The sequence below is a fragment of the Suricata suricatta genome, chromosome 4, assembly GCF_006229205.1.
Source record: "Suricata suricatta isolate VVHF042 chromosome 4, meerkat_22Aug2017_6uvM2_HiC, whole genome shotgun sequence".
Classification (NCBI taxonomy): domain Eukaryota; kingdom Metazoa; phylum Chordata; class Mammalia; order Carnivora; family Herpestidae; genus Suricata; species Suricata suricatta.
The window spans coordinates 139,203,601-139,229,298 of NC_043703.1; the positions used below are offsets into that span (position 1 = coordinate 139,203,601).

Here is a 25,698-nt window from a genome sequence, read left to right on the forward strand (position 1 = left end):
TGTTTGGGCCATGATAATCACAAAGGTCTCCACAAGGCAGTCATGGAAGTCAAAAGAATAATTTCTGGCTGGTATGCAAGGACCATAGAGGAAGTTTGGGAAGAGTAGGAGGAAGGCATCAAATGTTAACTCATGGAAAGGTTTACAAAAATGCCCTGGCTTCCTAACTGCCCCCCAATGAGCATAAACTGTCCCACAACAATTGAAACAGATGTTTCCACTTTGTAAATATTTGCCAGAGGTTTGATTTTCCAACCTACCCTTGAGCTATTAAGACACTATGTTAAATCAAGAATTTATATGCTGAAATGTACAATTTATTTAGAAACAGTATGCCAGTAATGTTGCAAGCCACCAAATCAGCTGTTAAGAGTGGAAAATATCACACTTATTCCCTGAAAATATGTGGCTCACTTTATAAACTACATGTCAAAGTGTGTCTGAAGAAATCTGAAAAGCCTACTTCCAATTTCATGATCACAAAGATAGCATCACTAAGCGATGTGGAGCTGATTTTATTTATTTTAGACTCGTATGTATTATTCTATCCCTTTCTTCAACTTATGAGACAAACTAATAGTGACACACATGATTTTAGGAGAAATCATGTGTTTTAGGAGAAACAGCCATTGTGTAATGTTCCTGACAGAACTGATCAGGCTGCTCTCTCCATCTATATGTCTGGCTCTCATATCAAACCAATGGGAACATCTACGGTTTGATTTAAATTAAAATTGAGACAAAATAGTCTTCTTGTTCTAGTGTGGATTACAGATTACAGTGTGGCTCTAAAATTGCATGCCATTTTAGTTCAAAGGCTCTAATATTCTCCCCATGGGCTGTTTCAGAAAAATTCTTTTCTATAGGAAGTAGGAACACCTACAAATGTTGCATAAAATGTTAACATCACTTTTTTCCTGGAAGGAAATATTCAGGCTTCAAACATGTGATAGCAGATGTTGGGCCCGGATCTCTGCCAAGCCCAAATTAAGCTGTCTTCTAACAACTTCATAAAGCACAGCTACTTTCCTTTTTTTTTTAAACCCGCTCTGTAGTTCAGGCAAAGCTAAGTAACTTCAATTTGTAATTCCTCACACAGCTGCATTTAAATGACAAAGTACATTTATCTAGCCAAACTTAATTACCCTCTACAGAGCTGGTTTGCAAGAAGCCTATCCACTGAAGTCGGCCATTGTTAAAAAGGCACAGAACTGTATGTTCGCAATGGAAAAGAGAAAGATGGAAATACAGTATTTGCACCTAGTGGTTTGTCAATGTATTGTCACACTGTCATTTTCCTTTTCAATAATGACATCAACAGTGGAAAGATCCTTGGTGAGCGAGATGTGCCATAGTGCAGTCTCTTATAGATGTGGTTTTTAAATTTTTTTTAATGTTTTTTATTTATTTTTGAGAGACAGAGAGAGACAGCATGAGCAGGGAAGAGTCAGAGAGAGAGGGAGATACAGAATTCAAAGCAGGCTCCAGGCTCTGAGCTAGCTGTCAGCAGAGAGCCGGACACAGGGCTCGAACCCACAAACCAGGAGATCATGACCTGAGTCAAAGCCAGATGCTTAACCGACTGAGCCACCCAGGCACCCCTAGATGTGTTTAATAAAGTGAGCAGACACATTGCTGACTTCATAATAGAAAGTAACTGCTTGAGCCATGGCCATTAAAAAAATCAACCACTATCATTTCATTTTATCACTCTAGAAGTAATTAGAGGAGCTGATATTTCTCTATCACTTAACTCCAGATTAAGAGTAAAAGCAAAAAGCACTTGGCATCCAGTAAGTGGAGAAGGCTGTGGCCCCGGGAGCCAGAAGGGAGGCAGAAGATCTGAAGAGATCTTTGTGCTAATAGTGGGGCTCAAACTAACGAACTGTGAGATCATGACCTGAGCTAAAGTCTGATGCTTAACTGACAAGTCACCCAGGAGCCCCCAAAGAAATTAAAAAATATTTTTATAATGTTTATTCATTTTTGAGAGAGAGAGAGAGAGAGAGAGAGAGAGAGAGTAAGTGGGATAGGGGTAGAGAGAGAGAGGGAAACACAGAATATGAAGCAAGCTTTAGGCTCTGTGCTGACGGCTGTGAGCTGTCAGCACAGAGCCTGACATGGGACTTGAACCCATGAACCATGAGATCATGACATGAGTCAAAGTCAGTTGCTTAACTTACTGAGCCACCCAGACATTCCCAAAGGTGCTTTTTAAAAACACTTTCCAGTCTGATGTTTCAGTTCAAATATCTAAGAGAACTTACATCCACATTTTTGAGAAAATGGACCAACGTTCTTAATATAAAGAACTGTATGTATTTTATATAATTTATATAATTGTACTGTGGTTTTTAACATAAGACCTATATACATATGTATGGTTATAACTTGATGTTTTTATATACACAGGCACTGCAAAATGACCACTATAATTCATCTAATTAACATACCAAGCACAATTTTTATTTGAAAAACTATGCATGTCACGTTTCTGAGGAAGGAATATTTGAAGAAAGGCTGCACACTCCTCTGTTAGCTTCTCTTATACCCTGCCAACCTCATCCTGACCTTGCAATGGCATGATGCATTTAAGCGATCTTTCTTGTGACTACATAAAAATATTTGTCCACTATAGAGTATATGGAAAATAGAAAATATTCCACAACACACCGAAACCTCTCAGATCCTACTATAAAAATAACCACTGCTACTATCTGGCATATTTTCTTCCAGGATTTTCTTAATATGTTGTCTTTTTTATATAACTGGCATAGTGCTATTCATGCTTTCATTTTTATATACTTCATTGTGGGTTTAACAGTACGGTGAGCACTTTCCACTAGATTTTAAATAAAAACTCTTCAAAAATACTGTATTTGATGGCAGCATAATGTTCCAGTGTATAGATGTAACCTAATGACCTATTTCCCTATGGTTAAATGGTAAGGTTATTTCCACTTTTTCTCCATTATACCTGGTGCTAAGTATCCATTTACATAAATCATGGTTTCGGTCTTTGGGGACACTATTTTCTCACGCTAGATATTTTAACGTAGGATTACTGGGTCAAAAGTTCTGAACATGTAAAAAATTTTTTTGTTATTTTATTTAAATCCAAGCAAGGTAACATACAGTGCAGTAATGGTTTCAGGAATAGAATTCAGTGACTCATCACTTACATATAACACCCAGTGCTCATCCCAACAGGTGCCCTCCTTAATGCCCATCCCCCATTTAGCCCATCCCCCCACCTACCTCCCCACCAGCAACCCTCAGTTTGTTCTCTGTATTTAATAGTCTCTTATACATTTTGCCAGTTTTTTCAGAAGAGTTAAAACCAGTTTACATTTCTTTCAGCCATGTGTTTGACCTTAATTTTACTCTAGTAAAACTTAAATGAAATTTAATTTAAATTTAAAATAGACATTTAGAATTGATATTACATGATTATATTATTTCCCCATTTTTCTATTAGTATTTTTTATTGCTGATTTATAAAAGCTCACTTACATTAAGGTATTAACTTATATGCTGTTGATCTGTTTCACATTATTATATATTTTTATAATGTTTACTAATGATTCATGTTATTATAAAGAATTTTAAAACAACATAAAAACATATGGAAGAACAAAGATTATCCACAATCCTAGTAACTGGTGGTTAGCACTTTGATGTGCTTTTTGCCTCTTTTTCTGTGTTCATAAACATTTAGAAAATAAAGGTGGAATCATACTGTGTTCTATATTTCTTATTGTGTCACAGACGTCTTCTCATAACACTAGATATTCTTTAAAAACATTAATAGGCAGGGCACCTGGGTGACTTAAGTCAGTTGAGCTGTTTGACTCTTGATTTTGGCTCAGGTCATGATCTTGTGGTTTGTGAGTTCGAGCCTCACACCAGGCTCTGCACTGACCGTGCAGAGCCTGCTTTGAATTATCTCTCCCTCTCTCCCTGCCCCTCCCCCCACTCTCAAAATAAATAAATAAACTGAAAAAAATAAGAAAAAACTTGAATAGCTATGGGACATTCCACTGTATGTGACAATTTATTTAAATGTTCCTCCCTTTTAAGAGTATTTAGATTACTTCCAAATATTTGCTATTATGACTAACACTGCCATGAGCAATTTCATACACTGGATAGAATTTTGATACTAGAAGGAGACTCAAACCCATGTCTCCTGCACAGGCTATATACCATAAGGAACACCACACCTACCTGTTACTTGAGTAGGTGCAATCACTTGGCTGGCACTTGATGTAGAAGCTTCAGGAGCAACTTCCACAGGCACAGGAGGTGATGTTTTTTCAATCACCACTATATAAGGAAGGAGAGGATGAAAAAAATCAGAGCCTGTTAGGTGCACTGAGATCCCATTTCAAAAAAGCATAATTTAGTCTCATACCACAGTAATACTTGGGTAATTAAGAACTGATATACTTCCCTAAAGCTCATGGTATTAGTCTACAGCCCGCTTTCAACATGTAGCAAGAATATATGAGGACAATTCAAAAGCCAAGAAAAATGACCCTTCATCAAACAATGACCTTCAACAATGTTCCACCTATAAACCTACACTTGGCCTAAGAAAACAGTAGAAAAACTTATCTTCCTCTTACCATCATATAACTTACAAGACCATCCTCACACCAACATTACAAGTATATTAACATACTTAAGTGTGTTTCACACTGCACGTCGCTTATGAATTCCAATGACTTATTAAAGTTTAAAAATCAAAGACAAAAGGATTCTTATCTCGCTCCTTTATTCAGAGTACACTTACAAGTAGCACAGATCGACAGACGTTACCTGGAAACTGTGGATGCAGATGAATCGTTGAGACGCCTGGAGAGAGCTGGGGCTGACCAGGCTCAAGTTTGGTTTTCTCTTGATCCAATGAAGGTATTTCCTGGGTGGATGTATTAAAAAGAATAAAAAAATAACTAAAAATAGGATTTACTTTTATTTTCACATATTACTATCTGTATTTAATTCCACTCTTAGAAAGGCAACAAATAGCTCAGGACATGGGACAAAATAGTGTGCAGTTGTGTGAAAAAAAATACACATATGACTTGTTGTTGGGCTGCTACTCTAGCAAGTCTTTGGTTTCCCCAGCAGTGCTGACCCATGCACACATCCTCACCCACTTCCCAGGGCCCAAAGCAAAAGGCCCCTTCAAGCATCTTCCATGCCGTGGCTCAGGGGCCCACATCTGGTCTTAAACAAGGCAAAATAAACCCCAAAAGACACCTACACCGTCATCTCACTGCCATGTGGCTCTGCCCTGGGAAGGTGGCCAGCCACGCTTTGCAGATTAAATAATAGGTCCAGAACACGTGTCATAACCAAGAACACGCCGTATGGTAAAATGTGTGAAGAAGGCAGTCATTAAGGTCTTGCTGAACTCACATCAAGTAACTCTGCACCTACAGCTCTCAGCAAGGTGATAGGCAGAGCGTCAGAAAAACGGGGTCTTGGAGGGGCACCAGGGGCTTCTGGACGCGGCCTCTTGCCCACCCCTGTCCTCTGGACCAGAGGTGAAAAAACAGGCCGGTGCCTGTGGCTCAGCTTCCTGTTAGTTACAGCTGCTCAGGCTTCTGCAGACAGAACCGTCAGGCTGGTAGTGACAGCGGCGTGCCATCAACGAGCCCACGCCTTCGCTTCCCAGTAGGGACAGCGATGTGGGGTACATCCTAAACCTTCATTCCCTTAGAAGGATTCATCAGGTGACTTGGTCACGTCTGCCCTGAACACCTCCTCCCTCACTTTACTTTCTGCCATCTTCCAGAAAGCTCCCTCCCCTAGTCTGTTTCCCCTTTAACTGCTCTCTCAACTTTATCCCCTTCTCTGCTTCTTATAAAATAGGTATCCTGCCTGAACATCTCATCAAAGATCCGATTTTGTAGGCATGAGTGTTTACAGGGTACCTCCGTTTAGATATTCCACGAGTACCTCAAACCCATCCCCTCCAGAACACTCAGGCTCTCATTCCAAGGCCTTGACTTTTATTCAATGTCTCAGCCATTAAACCATGCAAGTTTCAAGTAACTCTGCGATCCTCGCTCTTTCATTCCTCCTTCCAAGCCTTGCCCGTCTGCTCTGTCTCTTACATTCATGCATCTTCCCATGCCCGCTGTGCCCACTGTCCCGGCCCGGAACGCCCTCTCATCCTGCTTACTATAGTAATTTAAATGGTCTCTTAAGCTCCATCCCCCTGTCTCAGTTAATCATGTGACGATTCATCTTCTAGAAATAACACATTACTTTTCCCCACATTTTCTCTTCCACTTAAGAATACAGACTAAGTTTCCATTACCTCTTAAAGGTGATCTCAGTCAGTATCCATAGCTCCCCATTCCCTGCAGCCCATGGCCAATGCCAAGAAGGAACAGACTATGGTCAGCTGTTTACGTACTCCTGCAACTTGCAGACAGAACTTCCCCTGGTGGCACCGGGCAGCAGACTTTCGAATCAATGCCAATTCCCCCTTGACAAGTAGAGGCCAAGAGAGGAGCAAGGTGATCCCCCACTGATCACCACTACGGTTTGGAATCCAAGCTTTCCAAAGCAGTCCCAAGTCCCCTTCCTAACAAGCCTCCCATGCCCCCCTAACAGACCTCCTGCCATCCCACCTTAGCGCATATCATTGCCCACCCCTGGGCGACCCCGCTTTCTCTTCATCAATCTTTAATATCATGGGATCTCTGCAAAGAAGCCCAGACCGCAAAGACTAGGACTGCATTTTTCCCACTGGCGCATTTCCAAAAACATTACAGTGTAAGTATACAAGAAAACACTGAGGCCCTCTTTCAGACCCCTAATGAGAGTTACCATAAACTCAATCATCAACAGCAAAGAAAACAGAGGTTATCCCATAAGATGAGGATATCAGGGAGCTGGCTCACCTGCTCACCAGCCGAATGATTCCTTCCGTGTATCAACCAGAACTGAATTCAAAATCAACAACACCGCAAACTACTGTACACCACTGACCTTCAGAGACACTAGCCAGGAGTCGCAAATGTGCATATCAAATACGCCTATGTGTTGTACCTCTTTTCAGGTCAACATAACAACACTCTTCTTTCTTGGGTACTATCACTCCAAACTCCTACTTCCTCCTTGTCTGGGTTCTTTTTTATTTATTTATTTTTTATTCAAAGTTTGTTTAATACCGTTGAAATTTACAAGACACCAAGTAAATATTTATTCTTTCAAATATGCTAAGATTTACCTGCATTTTGGCACTTGGAAGGCTGAAATAGCACTTATGTCAGAGCACTTATTCTGTCCCATGTTTACAAGCTGAAGATTTTTAAAACTATTTATAGTAATTTATATATATGTGCACACCATCTAAATTCTAATACTGCATTCCTTCCTGTCAATTGAGTTATATATAAATGTATGAACATTTAAAAATGATCAAATTTTCATGCTATTAATGAATCAGAGCAAGATTCAGATGGAGAACAATATTACATAGATCGGACTTAGATCCAGCAAAAACTTTTATTAGTTTATTTATTTATTTTGAGAGGGAGAATGGGGGAGGGACAGAGAGAGAGGAAAAGAGAAAGAATTCCAAGTAGGCTCCTCCCTGTCAGTGCAGAGCCTGACGTGGGGCTCGAAGTCATGAACCATGAGATTGTGACCTGAGCTGAAGTCAGATGCTTAACTGACTGAATCACCCAGGTGCCCCCAAGCAAATTTCCATATGTTCTCTTAATATATCTCACAACTAATGGTCCCATTTTATGCCAAATAAAAAAACCCCAGTAAGTTGATTAAATATTTCTCTGAAATCTCTAAGCACCAATATTCTAGTACTGGATTGGATTATTACCTAACAAGGGTAAGTTCTGTTCTTATCCTTATTTAATCAAATGTGCGTGTTAAATTTTAGTTGAATTAAGAAGTACTTCGCTTAGTATATATGTGGTCTAAGAATACACAATTGCATAAACATGCCAGGACCCTTTCTTCCCATCCATAGTCCACGCCAGGAGCTGATCTGAATTCTGTGTAAGCCTCTGATTCCATTGGTCCCACCTCCTTCTCTTACTAGAATTTAAGTTCCATGAGAACAAGTGGTTTTGTCTGATGTGTTCTCTATTGTTTTCTTAACACTCAGGATAGTGTCAATTATGTAGTAAGTGTTCAATAAATATTTTTTGAATGAATGCTAGATTTCCTCAAGCCAGATAATGAACAACGGACATGTTACTACATTTAAGTCTAAAAAGAATCTGTACATATTCTAAAAGAAAATCATTTTGATGGTAAAAAAGACTTGCAAACAATGAATAAATTACCTTCTCAGGGGGTGCAGTTGCCACTAAAACCAGAAAAGAAAGAAGGACATTAGTACAATTTAAGTCAATCTATCATGTATCAGTTAAATTTTTAAAAAGCAATAGAAGTCCACTCTCACCCCAGAGGATTAAGAATCAAATGCAGAATTATGGTAATTGTGGAAAATTTTACACACAACCAACAAAAAAACTATCCATGTTTTACCATTCTTAAACTACAGGAGTTCAGGTAGATATGATGAAATTCTAATTCCCTCCTTAACTGAGAAAGTTAAAGGAAACAACACTTTCTGGCACATTATTTTATGCCTAATTTAATTTCATGGAATTTTCCGTATCAAAAAACCCAAACATTTTCATTAACTGGCCACATACTTATCCTTAATGTAATAAATAATATTTGAAATACTTTCTGATGTTTATGTTAAGAAAAAAAAGCCACTTATTTCATTAAGAGATCTAAGAATGGGTACTGTCCTCCTAATCTTTATTGAAGTCCTGTGAGCATTTCCAGTAAGATAAGCTAACTAAATTAGGAGGAGAGAAATCACAGGCCAATTAAATCTAATTAGAGATTAGCATCAATATGTTGAACAAATTCCATATTACATAATCATGACATTGCTGTGAAGCAGTGGAAGTGGTTGTGATTTTGTATTTGGAAAACTTGCATTCCATTAATCAGTCCTTAGTATTATTCCTCAAGCCTCTGATTAACAATTACTGGGGGTTTTCTCATTAATCAGTTCCTCTGTACACATAGGTGTACAGTTTTGGTAGACGCTTAACTCCGCAAAGCAGTCAGGGTACCAGATAGCTTATCACTGCTATTTATTCTTGTGGTAGGAAAAGCCAACTAACTGATTGTCTTGCCTGACCCACCAAGAAAGTCATAAGGCTGTATTCGGACCAGAGCCCATTTCCTCTTGCCTGTGCAAAGGATGAGTAGTTGCAAACATGAGGCCATGAGACCCAGATTGTACAGAAGCAAATTGGTCAACACGGTCAGATCTAGGTGAGGTCCTACCTGCTCTGCTTACCCAAAGAAGTACAACAAAGTGCAAGAGTGAAATAAAACAGACCTAGAACACAGAAAGATTCAGAGCCCTGAAGAAAGATCTCTCTAGAAGGTAGCTTTCCAAGTTGCTGACTCTCCACCAACCTAGGTACCTTCTCTCCTCACAAAATCCATCCTTAAATTCTGACTATTCTAATAAACTGTGAAAAACCAATAGAAACCTCATTAGAGAAAAAATATATTTCATACAAATCTAAAATTTTTATTCCTTTTACTGGAAGTGAGAATATTTATGGTATTAATAAAGATATTCAAGGTATTGCATATGCTGGCTTTTATAAAGAGATACAGTCAAAGTTAATTTTCTCTAGACTCCTTCTAAAATATAAAGACTTACCCACTTCCTTGGAAAAATGTGCTCTTTTGCCCCATTATATACTCTTCACATGATATCTTCATGACATGATATCTGTCATGACATGGTATCTCCCCTCTCTAGGTCTCAGTTTTCTCAGAAGTCAATGGAAGGATTGCACAAGGTAATTGCCAAGATCCCTCAGTGGACTCTCCTGTCTTCCCTCACTTGCCTCCCGTTATCCCGGATTGCCTGTTACCCTCTATTTCATGGAAGTTCAATCAATGCTTTAACTTCTTTAAATCTATGGATTTCACTTTACAAAATAAATAAATATTTATTAAGTGGCCCTCTAGACAAACAAATGAGTTATGACGATTCCCTAAAAGATCTCAATTACCCTTAAGGAATAAACACAAAGATAGTGGCCCCATCAGGTCCTGAGATCATGCTGGAATAGCGTTACCTGCTACCAACATATCACTCTATGGCTGTGGTCCTCAGTCATAGGTCATTTGGGCCCATAAGGACGTTTGGCAAGGCTGGACACCTTTCTGGCTCTAACAACCGGAGGGGAAGGGTGCTACTGGCATCTCTAAAAGTTAGAGGTCAAGGTGGTTGCTCAACATCCTGCCACGCCCAAAGAAGCCCCTCATTAAGATTAATCTTAATTAAGATTTATCCTGCAATATCAATAGTGCTGATGTTGAAAACCCTGTTCGAGAAGGGTATTAACAGGGAAACCAAACACACGCAAGACAGACGCTTGGGTCCATGGCCTATATTCCCCCTCTCACCTTCTGGCTCCGCCACTCCTGGCCCATGTTCCCGGGAGATGGTCAGGGCCTCCACCGGCTCTTCCTTGGCTGGGAGAGGTGGAGGATGAGTACTTTTAGCAACAGGTTGAGTGTTCTTTGGCTTGACAAATACAGGTCCTTTACCTACATGGTGATGGATTGGCCTGCGTCTATGAACGCCAGAAACCGTATAACCCATTCCACCAGGACAGATTTCCTTAAAAGCAGCTAGATTTGGGATGGGAAAATATTCCTTTTAAAAATCTAAAAGTGCAAACTTATACAGAGGAAAATATCATGATGAGTATTTTTTAATAAACCATCATTAATATAAGTTACATTTAAAAACTTCAAACACAGATGCATAATGCTTGAATTTGTTAAACTTGCATATTTACAGAAATAAATCCAACTCTTTCTTTTACTCAGTATTTCTCCATCTGTTAATTCCTTATCATAATTTCATATATATATTTATATAGCATATATAGGGAGTATATATTTATATATATCATAAAGATCAGCAACCAATTAGGAGATGTTATATATGCATATTCTATATTTAATTTTCTGTATCATATGTCACACATATGACATATATGTGAAATATATGTGATATATCAGGAGATTTTTATGTATCAAAGATACTATATTATATATATCTCATGGGTATGTGTAAGATTGGCAAAAACCAGGCTTTCTTCTTTTCCTCCTGCTTTGGTGTAATTTCATTAGTTATTAAAGAGGAACTCAGTAATGTCTAGATGATTAGCAAGAAGGTTAAAAAAGAAAAATAAATCACTAGTCAGGGAAATGAGGTGCTGAAATCTTTTGTGATTTGTTTCCAATTGAAGAACTGAAAGGACTCAGCCATAATGGAGCGTATCAGCTGATACGGCGAGGCATGAAAAGGAGAAGTGGTTTTGAAGAGTCTCTGGATAGTGAGAAGGAATCCAGCAAACTTAAGCCACACTAAAGAGATGATGGATAGAAGTCAAGAACAACAGGACATGCCAAGTCAGAAAATGGTAGTTATTTTCAAAAATAGAAACGAGTGGGCAAAGCCTGACTTTGACCCGCTGGCTTAATTATCCAGAAGACAAGGGGATGTTCTGTGCCCTGGGACAGCTATTCTTGCCAGGAAAGTAGTCTTGTCTACTCAAAAAAAAAAAAGCAGACCGGGCACATAGGATTTGCTAACCTCCACTGCATCACCTCCAGGAATAAGTAAAAGAGAAAGACCATGTGTGGCCTGAGCAGGAAAATCCACCTAATCCCTTTGGTGTTGGTGTTGGAGGCAAGTTACCAAATTCAGACACTAAGGAGCTTATGGTCAACTTTTATATTTCTACTTTTCAAACTGAAAGTAAAGTCATTCATTTCTCACTTCTACTAAACAAGAGATCTCCTATTGAATGTTCTGGACCTAAAATTAGTTCTCAATAAAAAGGAAACTCTAAAATACTCCTTGAAGCATGCTAAAACATTGTTTTTCTAAGGATTGCATTATTACATGGCAGAACTTCATTCTTAAATTTAACTATGAAATACAATTCTTACTTGGAAGAACAGATGTTTCCAGAAGAAGACATGTTTTCTGATCAAATATTTTCAGTATTAATGAACTAAATGTTGAGAAAATCACCGTATCACCAAAAATTGGTGCCAAAGTACAAAAAGTCTGTCTTTAATATTATTTTCAAATTTAGTTACTGAATGTTATGGAGAAGTGTCCCTGTGTTCTATTCACCATCTTGATTTAGGCTTCATGTAAGAGTTAAAAAGCTATTAAAACTGAACTTGATGAGAAATGAGTCTATAAATTACAAATATTATTTCATGGATTATTACTTTTTAATAATCAGTAGTTCAAATCCCAATGGGGGGATTCTAGGCCATTTTGTAAGTGTCTAAAATTATATAGTCTATCAAAATACGATCAACATTATACTAACCTCTGCCTTAGCGATTCTTTATGATCATAAGCACCAATAAAGGTGGACTGTTACATTTAAATTTATATCTAAATCTTGTCTGCTTCTGTGGAAGCTACATCTTTGAGACATTCAACATCTCTGTGAGTTTCTGCACTTCCCTAGGTGAGAAGCATCTTATCACCTGATAAACACTTGACTTTTTATGGCCACCACATGCCAGTGAAATAGGTGCCACTTCTTTGATAATACCATGCCTGGGATTTACAGGGTATGTTTCTTTCTCTTCCATTTAATCCTACTTGATCTTGCTTGAGAAGCTGAGGACTCCTTGGTAGAAGACTCTGAGAGAAATGTACTTCCTCTTTCAGGATATTAGGCAAATATGTACCAAACTAAGTTATAAAGAACTAATCAACTTCTATTAATATTCTGACTCTGAAATTGCGAGGTGTACTGGCAGGATCTGCCCTTGAGTTACTAATCCTCGCAGCACAAATTCAATCATGATTCTAATTCCCTCCATTCCCAACTGGAGAAACTGACAAGTGAATGAGTCAACCCGCACAAGGTCTTGTTTCCGTGCACGTGACATGTGGTCTGTCATTAGGACAAGCCATGGTCTCTTTGCACTTTTAAACAGTGGACTTGGGAGAAGTCCTCATCCAAGAAGATGAGGATACAAAATAATGGCTTTTCTTAACATTCAAAAGGAAGTCTAATGTTCCAGAGAAACCGGAAAACCTCTGCGTGTCGTTTTTTCCCACTGATTCAACCTTCTATGGTCATGGTTTGTACAAAATGGATAAAAATACATTGTAGTATTAAGAAGTAAATGAAAAGCCAGAAACCAAAAATAATGCAAGTTGCCAAAGTCGTCCTGTGTCCTGGTGAGGCTGGGAAGGAAGAGGAGCGTAGAGACGGCATGGCTTACCTGTGCCGGGAAGGGGACATTTCTCACAGTGTGGGCCCCAGGCCTTGCCCACGCTACAACAGCAGAGCTGCTTGGTGAGGTGAACAGACAGAGGGTGCATACACTGCCTTCCGGAACTGACAAGGCGGTAACAGGGCCCCTTCTCTTCAGAGATCACAGGGGTATCCGCTGAAGCAGAGAGATAAGGCCTGATGTCACCCAAGAAACGACAAAGACTAGATTGACTTTTCTTGACACAGTAAATTGAACCTTAAGGTCTTGATGAGAAACTCTATTTCAGAATAAATTTGTGTAGATTTAGGGCATTGCCTTTCCTAATTTAGAGTCAGCTTACCCAACAGGTAATGATGTTCCCATGATTCAAATTTTCTTTGATCTTCAACCATGTGGACCAAAATGTATTCATTCATGCTTCAAATTTCTAAGAGGATGCGTCCTTTCAAACCACTCCTATTTTTTTTTTAATGTTTTATTTATTTTTGGGAGACCAAGAGAGACAGTGTGAGCAGGGGAGGGTCAGAGAGAGAGGGAGTCACAGGATCTGGATACAGGCTCCAGGCTGAGCTAGCAGTCAGCACAGAGCCCGATGTGGGGCTCGAACCCACAAACCACAAGATCATGACCTGAGCCGAAACCGGGTGCTCAACCACCTGAGCCACCCAGGCACCCCAAACCACTCTATTTTAATATGCAAATTACTTGCCATTCTTTTATCATTTTCAACCTCTCATACGGCAATTCCACTTATTTTGTTAGATCTCTAGCATTTTCACATTCTAGTCTACATGACACATAGATCTAGAGATAATGTGCCCCAAATTATGAAGCTGAGTCCCTTTAATTACAGACTTGAAGGCCAATCATAAAAGAGAATTCATTATATAATACATTTATTTATTTTAAAATATGGTACATGTATTCACATAGTCTCTTGAGTCATAAAACTTTACGCTACATTAAAAGAAATGAGGGCCCAAAAATTTCTAAAGAATAAGTGGAAATGTGTATGGGAAAGCATGCAGGGTAGCAATAACAAACATGCCAATAGGTTCCTAAATGTAGACACATTGACACATGTGGTTTTTGCATATTATAATAGTTTTGCAAGATGGCTTGCTAAGATAAAGGTAGAAAAACTCAGGTACGCTCAATAGATGGAAACACTTCAGGAGTGTAAAACCTACTGGAAATGCCATATCAATCAGTCAGAAAAATAAATCTTTTTTTCTTAGCTAGAGATCTAGACATCTTCAAAAGTAATAAACACACAGCCCCACACCCTAGTCCTGAACCATCACCAAATAGCCAGGGCTGATGGTGACTCAGTCACACAACATACTAAGCAAAGATGCTATTATTTTCTTACTTGGGTTCCCCAATGGCATACCGAGCAACTTGAGTATAGGGCTATACAATAAATTCTGATCATACTTTCAAAGACATGCTTCCACAGATGAATGGTAAGTATCATTAAGCAGATATAAACAAATCTGGCATTCAGAGGAAGCTAAAAATATAAAAGACTTGAAAAGATGGCATGTATGTTGCCTGTCTGTTTTCAATCTCCCCCTCCCCCAACACCCCTGATATCCTGATTCACCTCTTAGATGAAATTTCACATTAGAGTTTCATCCCTTTAAAGCTTAAAACTGCATATGGAGCGAGGGCTGGGAGGCAGGTAAAATGTGATGAGGAGTCTGAGAGATGAAACTGCTGACAGAAGAATCACTGGACGTCCTTTTGGGGAAATGTGCTATTCAATTCTGGGAGAACCAAAATAAAAGAACATGATTCCAGAGACAGGGCAGAGTTCCACCATCTATTCTAGAGTGTTCCAAGTGAGACTAAATAATAGCTCTCCTTAAATAAAGGACTTGCTCCTGTCAGTTCAGACTGTTTCTTCTTCCTGCTTAGAGGCTCGGCTTCTGGAGTACAATCCAGTGTCACATGTGGGCATTACCCCTTAAAGGGTGTGTGATTTTGGCAAGATCCTTAGCCCTTCCAAGCCTCCATTTCTTTATTTCTAAAACAGAAAGAAGAGCAACGCAAACCTCATGGACACCTGTTAAGTATGTTATGTGCCACCTGGCACAGGCATGTTTGTTTAACCCCCAGGACACAGCAGTACGAGATCACTAAGTGAGGGAAGTGAGAGACCTGAGCTAGGATGCCCACAGAGGAGATGGAAAGAAAAGAGAGGGGCACCTGGGTGGCTCAGCTGGTGGAGCGTCCAACCCTGGGTTTCGGCTCAGGTTATCATCTCACGGATCGTGGGGTTGAGCCCCACAGCGGGCTCTGCACTGACAGCACAGAGCCTGCATAGAATTTTCTCTTTCCCTCTCTCTCTGTCCCTTCCCTGCATGCTCTCTCTCTCCCTTTCTCTGTCTCTGTCTCTCTCTCAAAATAAATAAATAAACTTTAAAAAAAGAAAAGACAGATTGCAAGATTAACAACTTTTTTGGAGACCAAAGGAGAGGATAGAGTCAAAACGGACAGAGAGGCTCCCAGCCTGACTGCCTGGAAAACAATGTCATGTGGACAAAACCATTAATTCAGGAAGGAAAAGCCCATTTCAGGGGGAAAGGAGAAGATCTAGAGGTCATGTTTCATGCAGTCTGAAACATTAATGCCTCACTACCACAATAAAATGTAAATGAATTTTAATTTAAAAGTTAATTCTTTGGCCACTCTGGCCACACGTGACCAGCATCTGCTACCCCGGACAGCACAGACACAGAATGTTCCCATCATCACAGAAAGCTCTCTTGGACAGTGTTGATACAGCTCAAGAATAAGCAAACTCTTTCTGTAAAAGGCAAAATAATAAATATTTTAGACCCTGTGGGCCCTACCAGCTCTGCTACAACTTCCCAACGCTGCCGTCACCACGTTAAGGCAACTTTAGAAATACGTACATGAATGGGCATGGCCGTGTTCCAATAAAACTTTATTTACCGAAACAAACAATGGAACACATGGGCTACAGATTGCCCACCTGACCTAGAACTGGGTTTGGGTGCTTGGAGGCCCAAAACCCAGGGTTAAATCTCAAGAGTCACGTTATTAGCTTTAGGATCTTAGGAAGTGACATAAACTCTCCTGGCTTCTCTGACCTAATATGTAAAATGGGAAGCGTGTATATTTCATTAAGATGTTAGGGAAACAAAAGGATAATGATGGACAGAGACACCACCAGCTTTTTGAAGGAATGTGGCCTTCATCTCATGATTTCCAGGGTTACGACAGGAGTGCTGAGCACATCTCCCAAACCCTGTTTCTGTGTATTGGCATCAAGGCCACGGGGCAAAAATACTATCAAACAGCAAATATCCAGGCTCAGAGTTTTTCATCTGGGCATTTTTCTATTAAACCAATGGGACACCCCCACCAGAACTCCCATCCTGGAGTTCCTGAATTCCCAAGAAACTTCAGCTGAGCAAGTCAGGAAGTTTCTCTATTCCAATGGCAAAGGTTATTATACTTTTCTTGGCTTTGCTGTGACAGATGCTGACCTTTCCCTTTCCCCATACACAGGGAGGAGGAGCGCTGAAGAATGCTGCTGAAGCAGCCCTACCTAAGTCACACAGAGGTCTGGGCAGCAGACGCCACAGCCCTCTGGTTTTCCTTCTGTTAGCTTTGCTAAGTCAAGGACAGAGAGCGGGCAAGGAGAAAGAGGGAGATGGTTGCAACCGTTGGCTAGAATCAAGGAATGCTGAGGGTGTTCACTTCAGTGCACTTGAGAACAGGGAGAGCTTCCCGCTGCGCCCTGGCCACGGCCAAGTGCTTTTCTTTGCGTTCACAGAGTCAGCCACAGCTTTTCTGGCCTGGAGAGGCCCAAAGCTCACGCTGCCCGAGCAAATGCGGTCAGTCTCTTCCTTTTGTTTGCATGCTCTATCCATGGTTGTTTTTATACGTCTCAAAAACATACATTCCAAACATTAGGCAACAGCTTTGGTCAGTGCCTTTGTGTGTCTGGGTTCGTGTGTCTGTGTGTGTACATGCATGTATACATACGTGTGACCTCCAGCCCCTTCCTGCTATTTCCACATTAACGGCACCACCATCTCATCAATATTTCCTCCTTACTCTGTAAACAGCACCTTCTTTCCTGATTATTTTCAACAGACTTCAGACTTCCCCTGGTTTCTTCAAAATATAGTTTCCAAACAAATCAGGCTGGACTGAACCAAGTCACATATCTTGAAGAACTCCACATTATCTGTGATGTTACATGTGATAAATCCAGAGGAAAGAGAAATAAATCTGCCCATTCAATGCTGGTAAAAAGCCCAGGTTTTAACTTCAAACTCTAAACTGGAGCATTTAACTAGCAACAAACCTCTCTAAATACTTATCATTTCAGCTGGTGTAGCTGAACCGTAAAATTGAATTATTTACTTTTCAAATAAGAATGGATGGTTGCTTAATAAATTCAGTACTATTTGGGCAATGACAGGGAAAATAAATGCTAAGGAAATAAGTAAGTGCTTCAAAAATCTCATTGGCAGATTTCTACAATCTTATTAAAACCTGGATGTCTGCCCTTAACTCTAGACATCAGATCTAGTCAAAATTTAATAAAATGCTTTGCGACCAGTTCTCCAACTTTACCTAATCTGCAATCTTCAGTCTGGTAATTTTAACCAAACTACAAGTTAAATTAGGAGGAAAAAAAAACAAACATTGAAAGCAAATTCTATATCCAAACTATAAAATCTTTCACACGTGAAATTATGAAACTATTTAAAATATTTACTCATGTAATTCACATCAGCCAGAAATGATCCCTAAAGTATCTGGATACTGTCAACAATGTGATTTTTGGGGCTGAAATTTCCAAATCCTTGCATCAGTTTTCAAATATACCTTATATGCAAACATCATTTTACAGTCTAATTTTACCACTTGCCAAAAAAGCCCTATAATTAGGTGTCTGCTTCAGGATCAGAACTGTCTGTGAAAGAACACGAAAGAAGGAACTTACGTGTAAAATTTCCTAATCTGCATTTGACAGGTTTTAAAAGAAAATAGTAGTAATTAGTATAATTATCCAGAAGACTCAATGAACTCTTAGAATTCTGAAAGTAATGAATGAAACTGTCATTTTCATTTTACTACATTTGCCTGTATTTCATCGTGTCTATGCATCTCAGGAAGAGTAGCACAATTAAAAACAATAGATGATACTGTCCATCAAGAACAGGTCTTGACCAAATTCCAAGTTTAACAATGGAGGAGAGAAGAACGCTGCTTAACATATACCAAAGCCACATTAAAAAAACAAAAACCTAGCTGGACAGAAATACAGAATTGCTCTTAAAACTACCCTATTTTCTGCCATGGAGTGATTTAATAAGTTTAAACTTCAGGGGCACCTGGGTGACTCATTCAGTTGAGTGACTCTTGATTTCTGCTCAGGGCATGACCCCAGGGTCATGGGATCGAGCCCCATGCTTGGGTTATTCTTTCTCTGTCTCCTTCTGCACCTGTCCCCCACCCATAGTCTGTCTGTCTCTCTCATAAATAAATAAATAAAACGTTTAAACTTTAACTACATATAGCTTTTTTAAAAAACCTGAAGTATTCACCTACTTTGTAATCAAGGACATCAGTTCCTTAAAAAGTAAGGTTGCCTTGAAAACAAAAGGAGAACTTTTAAAAAAATCTGCATTTGAGGACTTTATATCTAAACGCATCCATCCTGAGTCATCAGGTGGTCTGTAGCGATTACACTGGGTGACGTTTTATGGTAAGAGAGTTTCTTTGGAAAAACTGTATTTTCTCCATCAATATTAGAACATGTGGTTTCATGAGGAATTTTTATCCTTGCTAGGCACAAGAGAGAACCTTAGAGACAACATTTGTAAGGCAAACAGTCTAACTCTGGGGACATTTTGGTGGTTTTTGAGGACAACAGAGAAGAATCTTTGAATTAGAACTCAATAGGAAATCTAAAATGCAGGGCCTTCGTAACTATTTCCCAGACTCTTACAATGAAACAAATACAGTGAAACCTCATTAAATCTGACACCAATGACTCAGAATTCGAATTAATTAAAGACAGAAGCTGGGACAAGTTTAACGCAGTCTAAATAATGCTTAAAATTCTCACGCATAAAGGACCAAACTGTTTTCATCTTTCAGGTATGAAAATCTTAAATAACTGGTTCATGAAAGTTTGCTTTCTCAGTGTGCTTGTCCTCCTCCTTGATTTTTAGCTATTACATTTTCCTGATTGCAACAAAAATTTATTTTGGAGAAAGTTCCAAAGCAAAGATGTTAGCGTTTCAGATCCGCCTCCTCCTCGCTGTCATTTTTAATGAGATTTTCCTGCATGTTTACAATGTTCAGTTGACCACTGAGTGTATTTATCTTCTTCTGGAGAGCTCCCCCTTCTCAAAAAAAAAAAAAAAAAAAAAAAAAAAACCAAAAATCCAAAATAGGATAAAAAGTGATCATTACTTACGAACACAACTTGAAAAGGTAGGATCCGGCCCAAATCCCATTTTGCAGGTACATCTGTAGCTGCCCATGGTATTCAAACACTCACCATTAGGGCACACACCCTGTAGCTGGCACTCATTAATATCTGCAGGAAAACACAATCCTTTTAGAAGGACTCATCAAGCCCAGTTGAACAGATCCTGGCTGTAAAGAGCATGTACTTTATTTTTCACCACAATGGTTTCCTAGAGTAAATAAGAGATGTTAGCTTTCAATGCAACAGGTATAAGGAACTTAAAATCAAAATCAAACATTCACTGAACATCTCCAACTTAACTAACAACAAGTTAGTATGCCCCTACCTGGTCCCTGGCTCTGTTCTAGATACTAGAGATCTACCAGTGTGCAAAATTGATGAGATTCCTGCCTTCGCGGAGCTTGCACAAGAGTGGGTGTTAGGTCTTAGACACCATACAGGTAAGGCAAAGACTCTTGCCCTGGGGACACTGACAATCTAGCTGGACATACAACTACCTACAGATTAAAGAACTGGAAAGCAGCTGAACTTATCACAATTAAAAGAAAGGTCATCCACTTGTAGAAGTCAAGTTATGAAAGTGCCTGTGTGGACAGCAAGTCTCGGTGGAGTAAACAAGAGGAAGGGGAGATTAGAATATTGTAGGGGGAGGGTGTCAAGACTTTATCAGGCATCCAAGTTGGAAAGAAGGTAGACAGATGGGGAGGAAGGGATGAGGAACCTACAAGAATGGCCCAGGGTGTGGGCACAGAGACTTCGTAAGGGAAGGGGGATCAGGAGACCCTCAGGCAAACTGTTGGCTAGAAAGGTAGTTTCAGGAAGGCAAATAGTTGGAAAAAGAGGTTGTTAAAGCCAGGTTAAGTTTGGATTCACTTTTACTGAGAACAGGGAGCAATTCTAAACGTTTCTGACCATGAGGAAGACAGAACCAAAGGCAGGCTCCAGGGAAATTCATCTGGCCAACACATGGCTTGATAAGAGACCAGAAGCTGATGACGGAAGGAGTAACCCAAGTATGAGATGTGACAAGCCAGGTTGGAGACGGTGAGAATAATCCCAAAGGAAGAAATGCTTCTTTGGAAAAGAACAATGGGCAATGCATGGTGTTTGACTGGCCATCACAATACTGGAAAGGATACAGAAAGGAGTAAAAAAAAAAATGCCTGGGAGGCATCTAATCAGCGAGAAGAGGAAAAGACATTGTTGGTTTTGTGAAAAGTTCTGAGAAACAAAGAGGCAGATGAAGAGATTAGTTTTATACTTGAAGGTCACATGAGGATACTCAAATATAAAACCCAGCAGCAGTGGCATACGCAGGAATAAACTAAAAAGATGCCATGGCTAGAAACAGACTTGAGCTAAGCCACTATGGTGATTGCTATGGTCTGAATGTTTGTGTCTCCCCCAAGTTCAGGTGCTAAAATTCTAACCTCCAAAGGTAATGGTATTGGGAGGAGGGGCTTGGGGCTTGCTTAAATCATGAGGAAGAGCCCTAGTCTCTTTCAACATTTGAAGACAAAACAGAGAGGTCTGCAACCAGAAGAGGGCCCTCACCAGAAGGTGATCATGCGGGCACCTTGAACTTGGACTTCCCAGCAGCCTGTGGCTTACTCAGTCGGTGTGTATTGTTAAGGCAGCCTGAGTGGGCTGCGACAGTGATCCAAAGGGAATTGAAAAGAATTTGGAAGAGGAGAGAAAAAATGTGGTGCTTAAAAAAAAAAAAAATTACAGTGTCATTTGCAAAGGTAATTAAAAATTTTAAAAAAATAGGACAAGTTAAAAGTGAAGAACGAGTAGTCATTTGTACTTCTATTCAGGGTGGCTTATGACGCTTAACAGTTAATGCATATGGTTATTAGCACTTCTGCTTCCAATAATGTCAGCTTCCTTCCATCATCAATTCTAATAAAACTTTTATTCAGGACTGTAAAATTAACTTTCTAAATTAAAATTGGACACATTGGCCACAAAATATTAACCGCAAAGTTTTCACATAATAAGGCAAGCAGGGCCCTCAGTAAATGATTGTTTATATTTCATATCATAAGTAGCCATTGATATCTATAGTGAACCGATTTTATTAGACACCTGCAGCTTTTCATTCCAGTGATAAAATACATTCTCAAGACACCCAAATGACAAGTTAGCATGTCTATTTGTTGTAGAAATTCTACAGCATTCTAACTTGGGTCCAGCTGGAAACCGCACAGCTAGATTACACCTGGTGTAACATATGGTCTAGCACCTGATTATCTGATTCTTCATCAGACTGTACGTTGTGCTGTAACACACAGGTATGCACAGCATGTAACTGAAAAGGTTTCCCCAATCACTCATTCTCCTTTAGAAAACCACCATGAAGGACCAGGAAGAGTGCCAAGTGCAGCTGGGGCTACATGGAACAATTTTTTTAAATTATTTTTTTATGTTTTTTATTTATTTTTGAGAGACAGAGAGAGAGTGCGCGAGCAGGGGAGGGTCAGAGAGAGAGAGAGATACAGAATCTGAAACAGACTCCAGGCTCTGAGCTAGCTGTCAGCACAGAGCCTGATGCGGGGCTCGAACCCACGAACCATGAGATCATGCCCTGAGCCGAAGCCAGACGCTTAACCAACTGAGCCACCCAAAGTGCCCCTACATGGAACAAGTAAAGCCCTTACCACATGTCCCAACTTAAATCTCAGACTTGAGTAAGCAGCCAGGTGTGGTCAAAAAGCCTGGACAAAATCTGTACTCTTCTGTTTTCCCTCACATCCCCATGAGGGTGTGATCTAATAGCTTTCCTCCTCTGAATGGCCCGCATTCCTGTTCAATGGATGCCCCACTACATTACCTGTCTACCTCTTGGGATGCCAAACTTTCCTTTGACTGCAGTTTTCTATGAAGCGGGGTGCCAGCCTCGCTGCTGGCTGCTAGCTTAAGGTGGAGGTTTTGTCCTCCAACGCATAAATACCTGATGTACAACTGCTTCCTTGTACCCACTTCCAATGTCCTCTCTTCCACTCTCCTCAACATTGCCCACTGCCCTCAACCGTGATGCTGTGGGGATGGAGCCCAGGAATTAAGACTTAAAAACCCACTATGGCTACAGATGGGAATAGAAAAATTCATAAAGAAGGGGAGAATCATGCATTTCCTATTATCTCAATCCTTACCGGTTTGTGGCCCCAGCATTAGCAACACTCCCTCCCCTAAGTTTGGCCCCAGAAGCCCGCAACTTTCTTCACGACACAGTCTCTTGGCTTCCAAAAACGCTCCTGCTACCCTTTACTGCCTCAATTTATTTTTTAACGTAGTCTGCAAAATACCATAAATTTGAGATTAAAGACTCAAGTTCTTTTTTAATTTACACACAGCAAAGCATATCTTAAGTATACACCGACATGAATTTTTACGCCTCCATATGTCTCCATCTATTCCCATGTGCACATGCGCATCCTGAATAACCACCCTGCAGACTGGGATTTAGAACATTTCCATCACTGCAGAAAGCTCCTTCACTGCCTCTTCCCAGTTAGCATCTCTGCCCCCACAGTAACTACTATTATCCATTCTCTGGCCTGTTCTTCTACTTCATATAAAGGGAATCCTACTGTATATGTTCTTTTGTCTGACTTGTATTCACTATTATGTCCTTGAGAATTCATTCTTTTACTGATGGTACTTTGTTGTGTGAGGACATCAAAGTTAATTTATCCATTCAACTGCTGATTGACAGTTGGGTTATTTCTAATTTTGGGTTATCAGTAACAATGCTTCTGTGAAGATTCTGTGTGTGTGGCGGGGGAGGGGGGGAGACATTCTTATAGAATAGATGTCTTTTGGTAGGCCAAGGTACTCATTACTCTCAGATATATTTCTAGGAGTTTCTGATTCATTAGAGAAGACTTATATTTACTTTAATAAATAATCAGATAGTTGTCCACAGTGGTTATGCCCCTGTCCAGCCCCAGGCCCCACTGCTCCACATCCTCAGCAAATCATTGTCAGTCTTGTTCATTTGAGTTTTTCTGGCGGGCGTGTAGTGTTGTTTCACTGCAGTTTTAATCTGTACTGCCAATATACTTATTGGCCATTTGGATATAAAAACATTCTCCTCTGAAATGCAAATATCTAAGGAATGTTGTAGGTCAGTAAGACTGCTTCCCTCCTGGTAGTCAGGGAGAGGCGCTGGTGCTTGCCAAAGGCGGAGGGGTGCGTGCTCACCTACAGGACACTTTGGGTTGTTACAAGGACTGGAGATAACGTAGTGGGTAGGTACTAGGGAGCTCAGCATTCTAAAAGTGTGGTCAGTCCCCCGTGACAAAGAACTGTCCAGCCAAAAAGGTCCACAATGCCCTCACTGAGAAGGTCACATAGATCTGATGTAAATCTAAGTTTCTGAGTACAGAAGGGACCATTTTGAAGGGAGGCTGAGGAACGATGGAGTGAAAGCAGGTGCTGGCTGCATGAGAAGACCTGAAGGGCTTCATTCACTTGGCTCAGCACCTGTATCTTTTCCACCTGACAGTCTCCCACTGACAAGTCCCACAAAGCTGAGACCACTATGGTCTCAGCTAAAAGCCCAAGAGACGGGGTCCCTCAAATCCCTGAGCTGGGGGCTGTGTGGTTTGTGACCTACAAGGCTACGGTCCTAACACTGCTGAGTCTGAACAGGTCCCTGACAAGATTCATGAGATTTAACTGTCATCTGCTGTGCTGTTCCCGGAGCCCTGGGTACCTGGTACCCCTGTTTTAAGCAAAGCAGGGTCTTTCATTTGCTTCCAATACTGAGCCTCTATAATAAGATGATACCTGTCAAGGAAATGTTTTAAAGTTCTGAATCCTGACCTTTATTTCTGTGACAAATCATACTGCAGATTTCAACAACTCACTCACAAATGAAGCCTTCAAAAGCATGCCATTCATAAATTGTTAGTTCATAATATACAAAATTTTACATCTAAAACCTACAAAAAAATTTTTTTTGCTACTTCCATTTTCCACCCCTGCTTTGTTCCTGAGAAGACTTGCCAGGTAGCTAGAGAGTTTATATTCTCTGTGTTTAAAAAAACAAAATAGGGGCACCTGGGTGGCTCAGTGGTTAAGCATCCAACTTGGGCTCAGGTCATGATCTCACAGTCCATGGGTTCGAGCCCTGCATCAGGCTCTGTGCTGACAGCTCAGAGCCTGGAGCCTGCTTCAGATTCTGTGGCTCCCTCTCTCTCTGCCCCTCCCCAGCTCACTCTCTGCCTTCTCTCTCACAATAAAGACATAAAATTTTCTTCTAAAAAAAATAAACAAAACAAAAACAAAAAGGTAAAAAAAAACCAAACTTCCCATACTTTTAAATTTAGAATCTCAGAAATTAATATGAAACATGAACAATTAATGATCCAATGACTTTCTCAGGTAGCCAAGTTCTTTAAGATTTTTCTAAATAAATTGAATAAAACCACAAATGCTTTAAGAACAAACATATGAACTGAGCATGTTATATCTGGATACAAGAAGTCTAAGGAGTACACTAAGAAGATGTTATCAGGCAAAGGTTTAACAATTCTATGAAACATGATGGGCAAATTATGAATTTAGACCTTAATTCTATTTAGACTTTAATTCTATTAAAAATATGGCATATTAAAAATATGACTATTTTTAAATCAAATAAAATCAAATAAAAGTTTCTAACTTGATTATTATTTTCATAAATAACATATTTGACAAACATCACTGTTTCAGAAGTCTCAGATTTTATAAGGGTGAGCCAATTTCCCTTAATGCATTTTGATTAAATTGAAAGTATCTTAGCTTTTAAACAAACAGATAAAAAAATGAATCTATTCATTGTTCTCCCTCCGTAGAACACT

The 25,698-nt window shown here is 39.8% G+C and overlaps 1 protein-coding gene across 1 annotated transcript in view; it reads right to left on the bottom strand.

Moving 5' to 3' along the window:
* LTBP1 (latent transforming growth factor beta binding protein 1) overlaps positions 1-25,698 on the bottom strand; it is a 224,719-nt gene that overhangs the window by 119,126 nt on the left and 79,895 nt on the right. Inside the window, exons 6-11 of the mRNA XM_029938555.1 lie at positions 19,835-19,957; positions 13,369-13,536; positions 10,501-10,569; positions 8,331-8,353; positions 4,822-4,921; positions 4,228-4,326 (exon numbers count right to left, since the gene is read on the bottom strand). Coding sequence (XP_029794415.1) covers positions 4,228-4,326; positions 4,822-4,921; positions 8,331-8,353; positions 10,501-10,569; positions 13,369-13,536; positions 19,835-19,957 — 582 coding nt within the window. The remainder of the gene's footprint in view (positions 1-4,227; positions 4,327-4,821; positions 4,922-8,330; positions 8,354-10,500; positions 10,570-13,368; positions 13,537-19,834; positions 19,958-25,698) is intronic.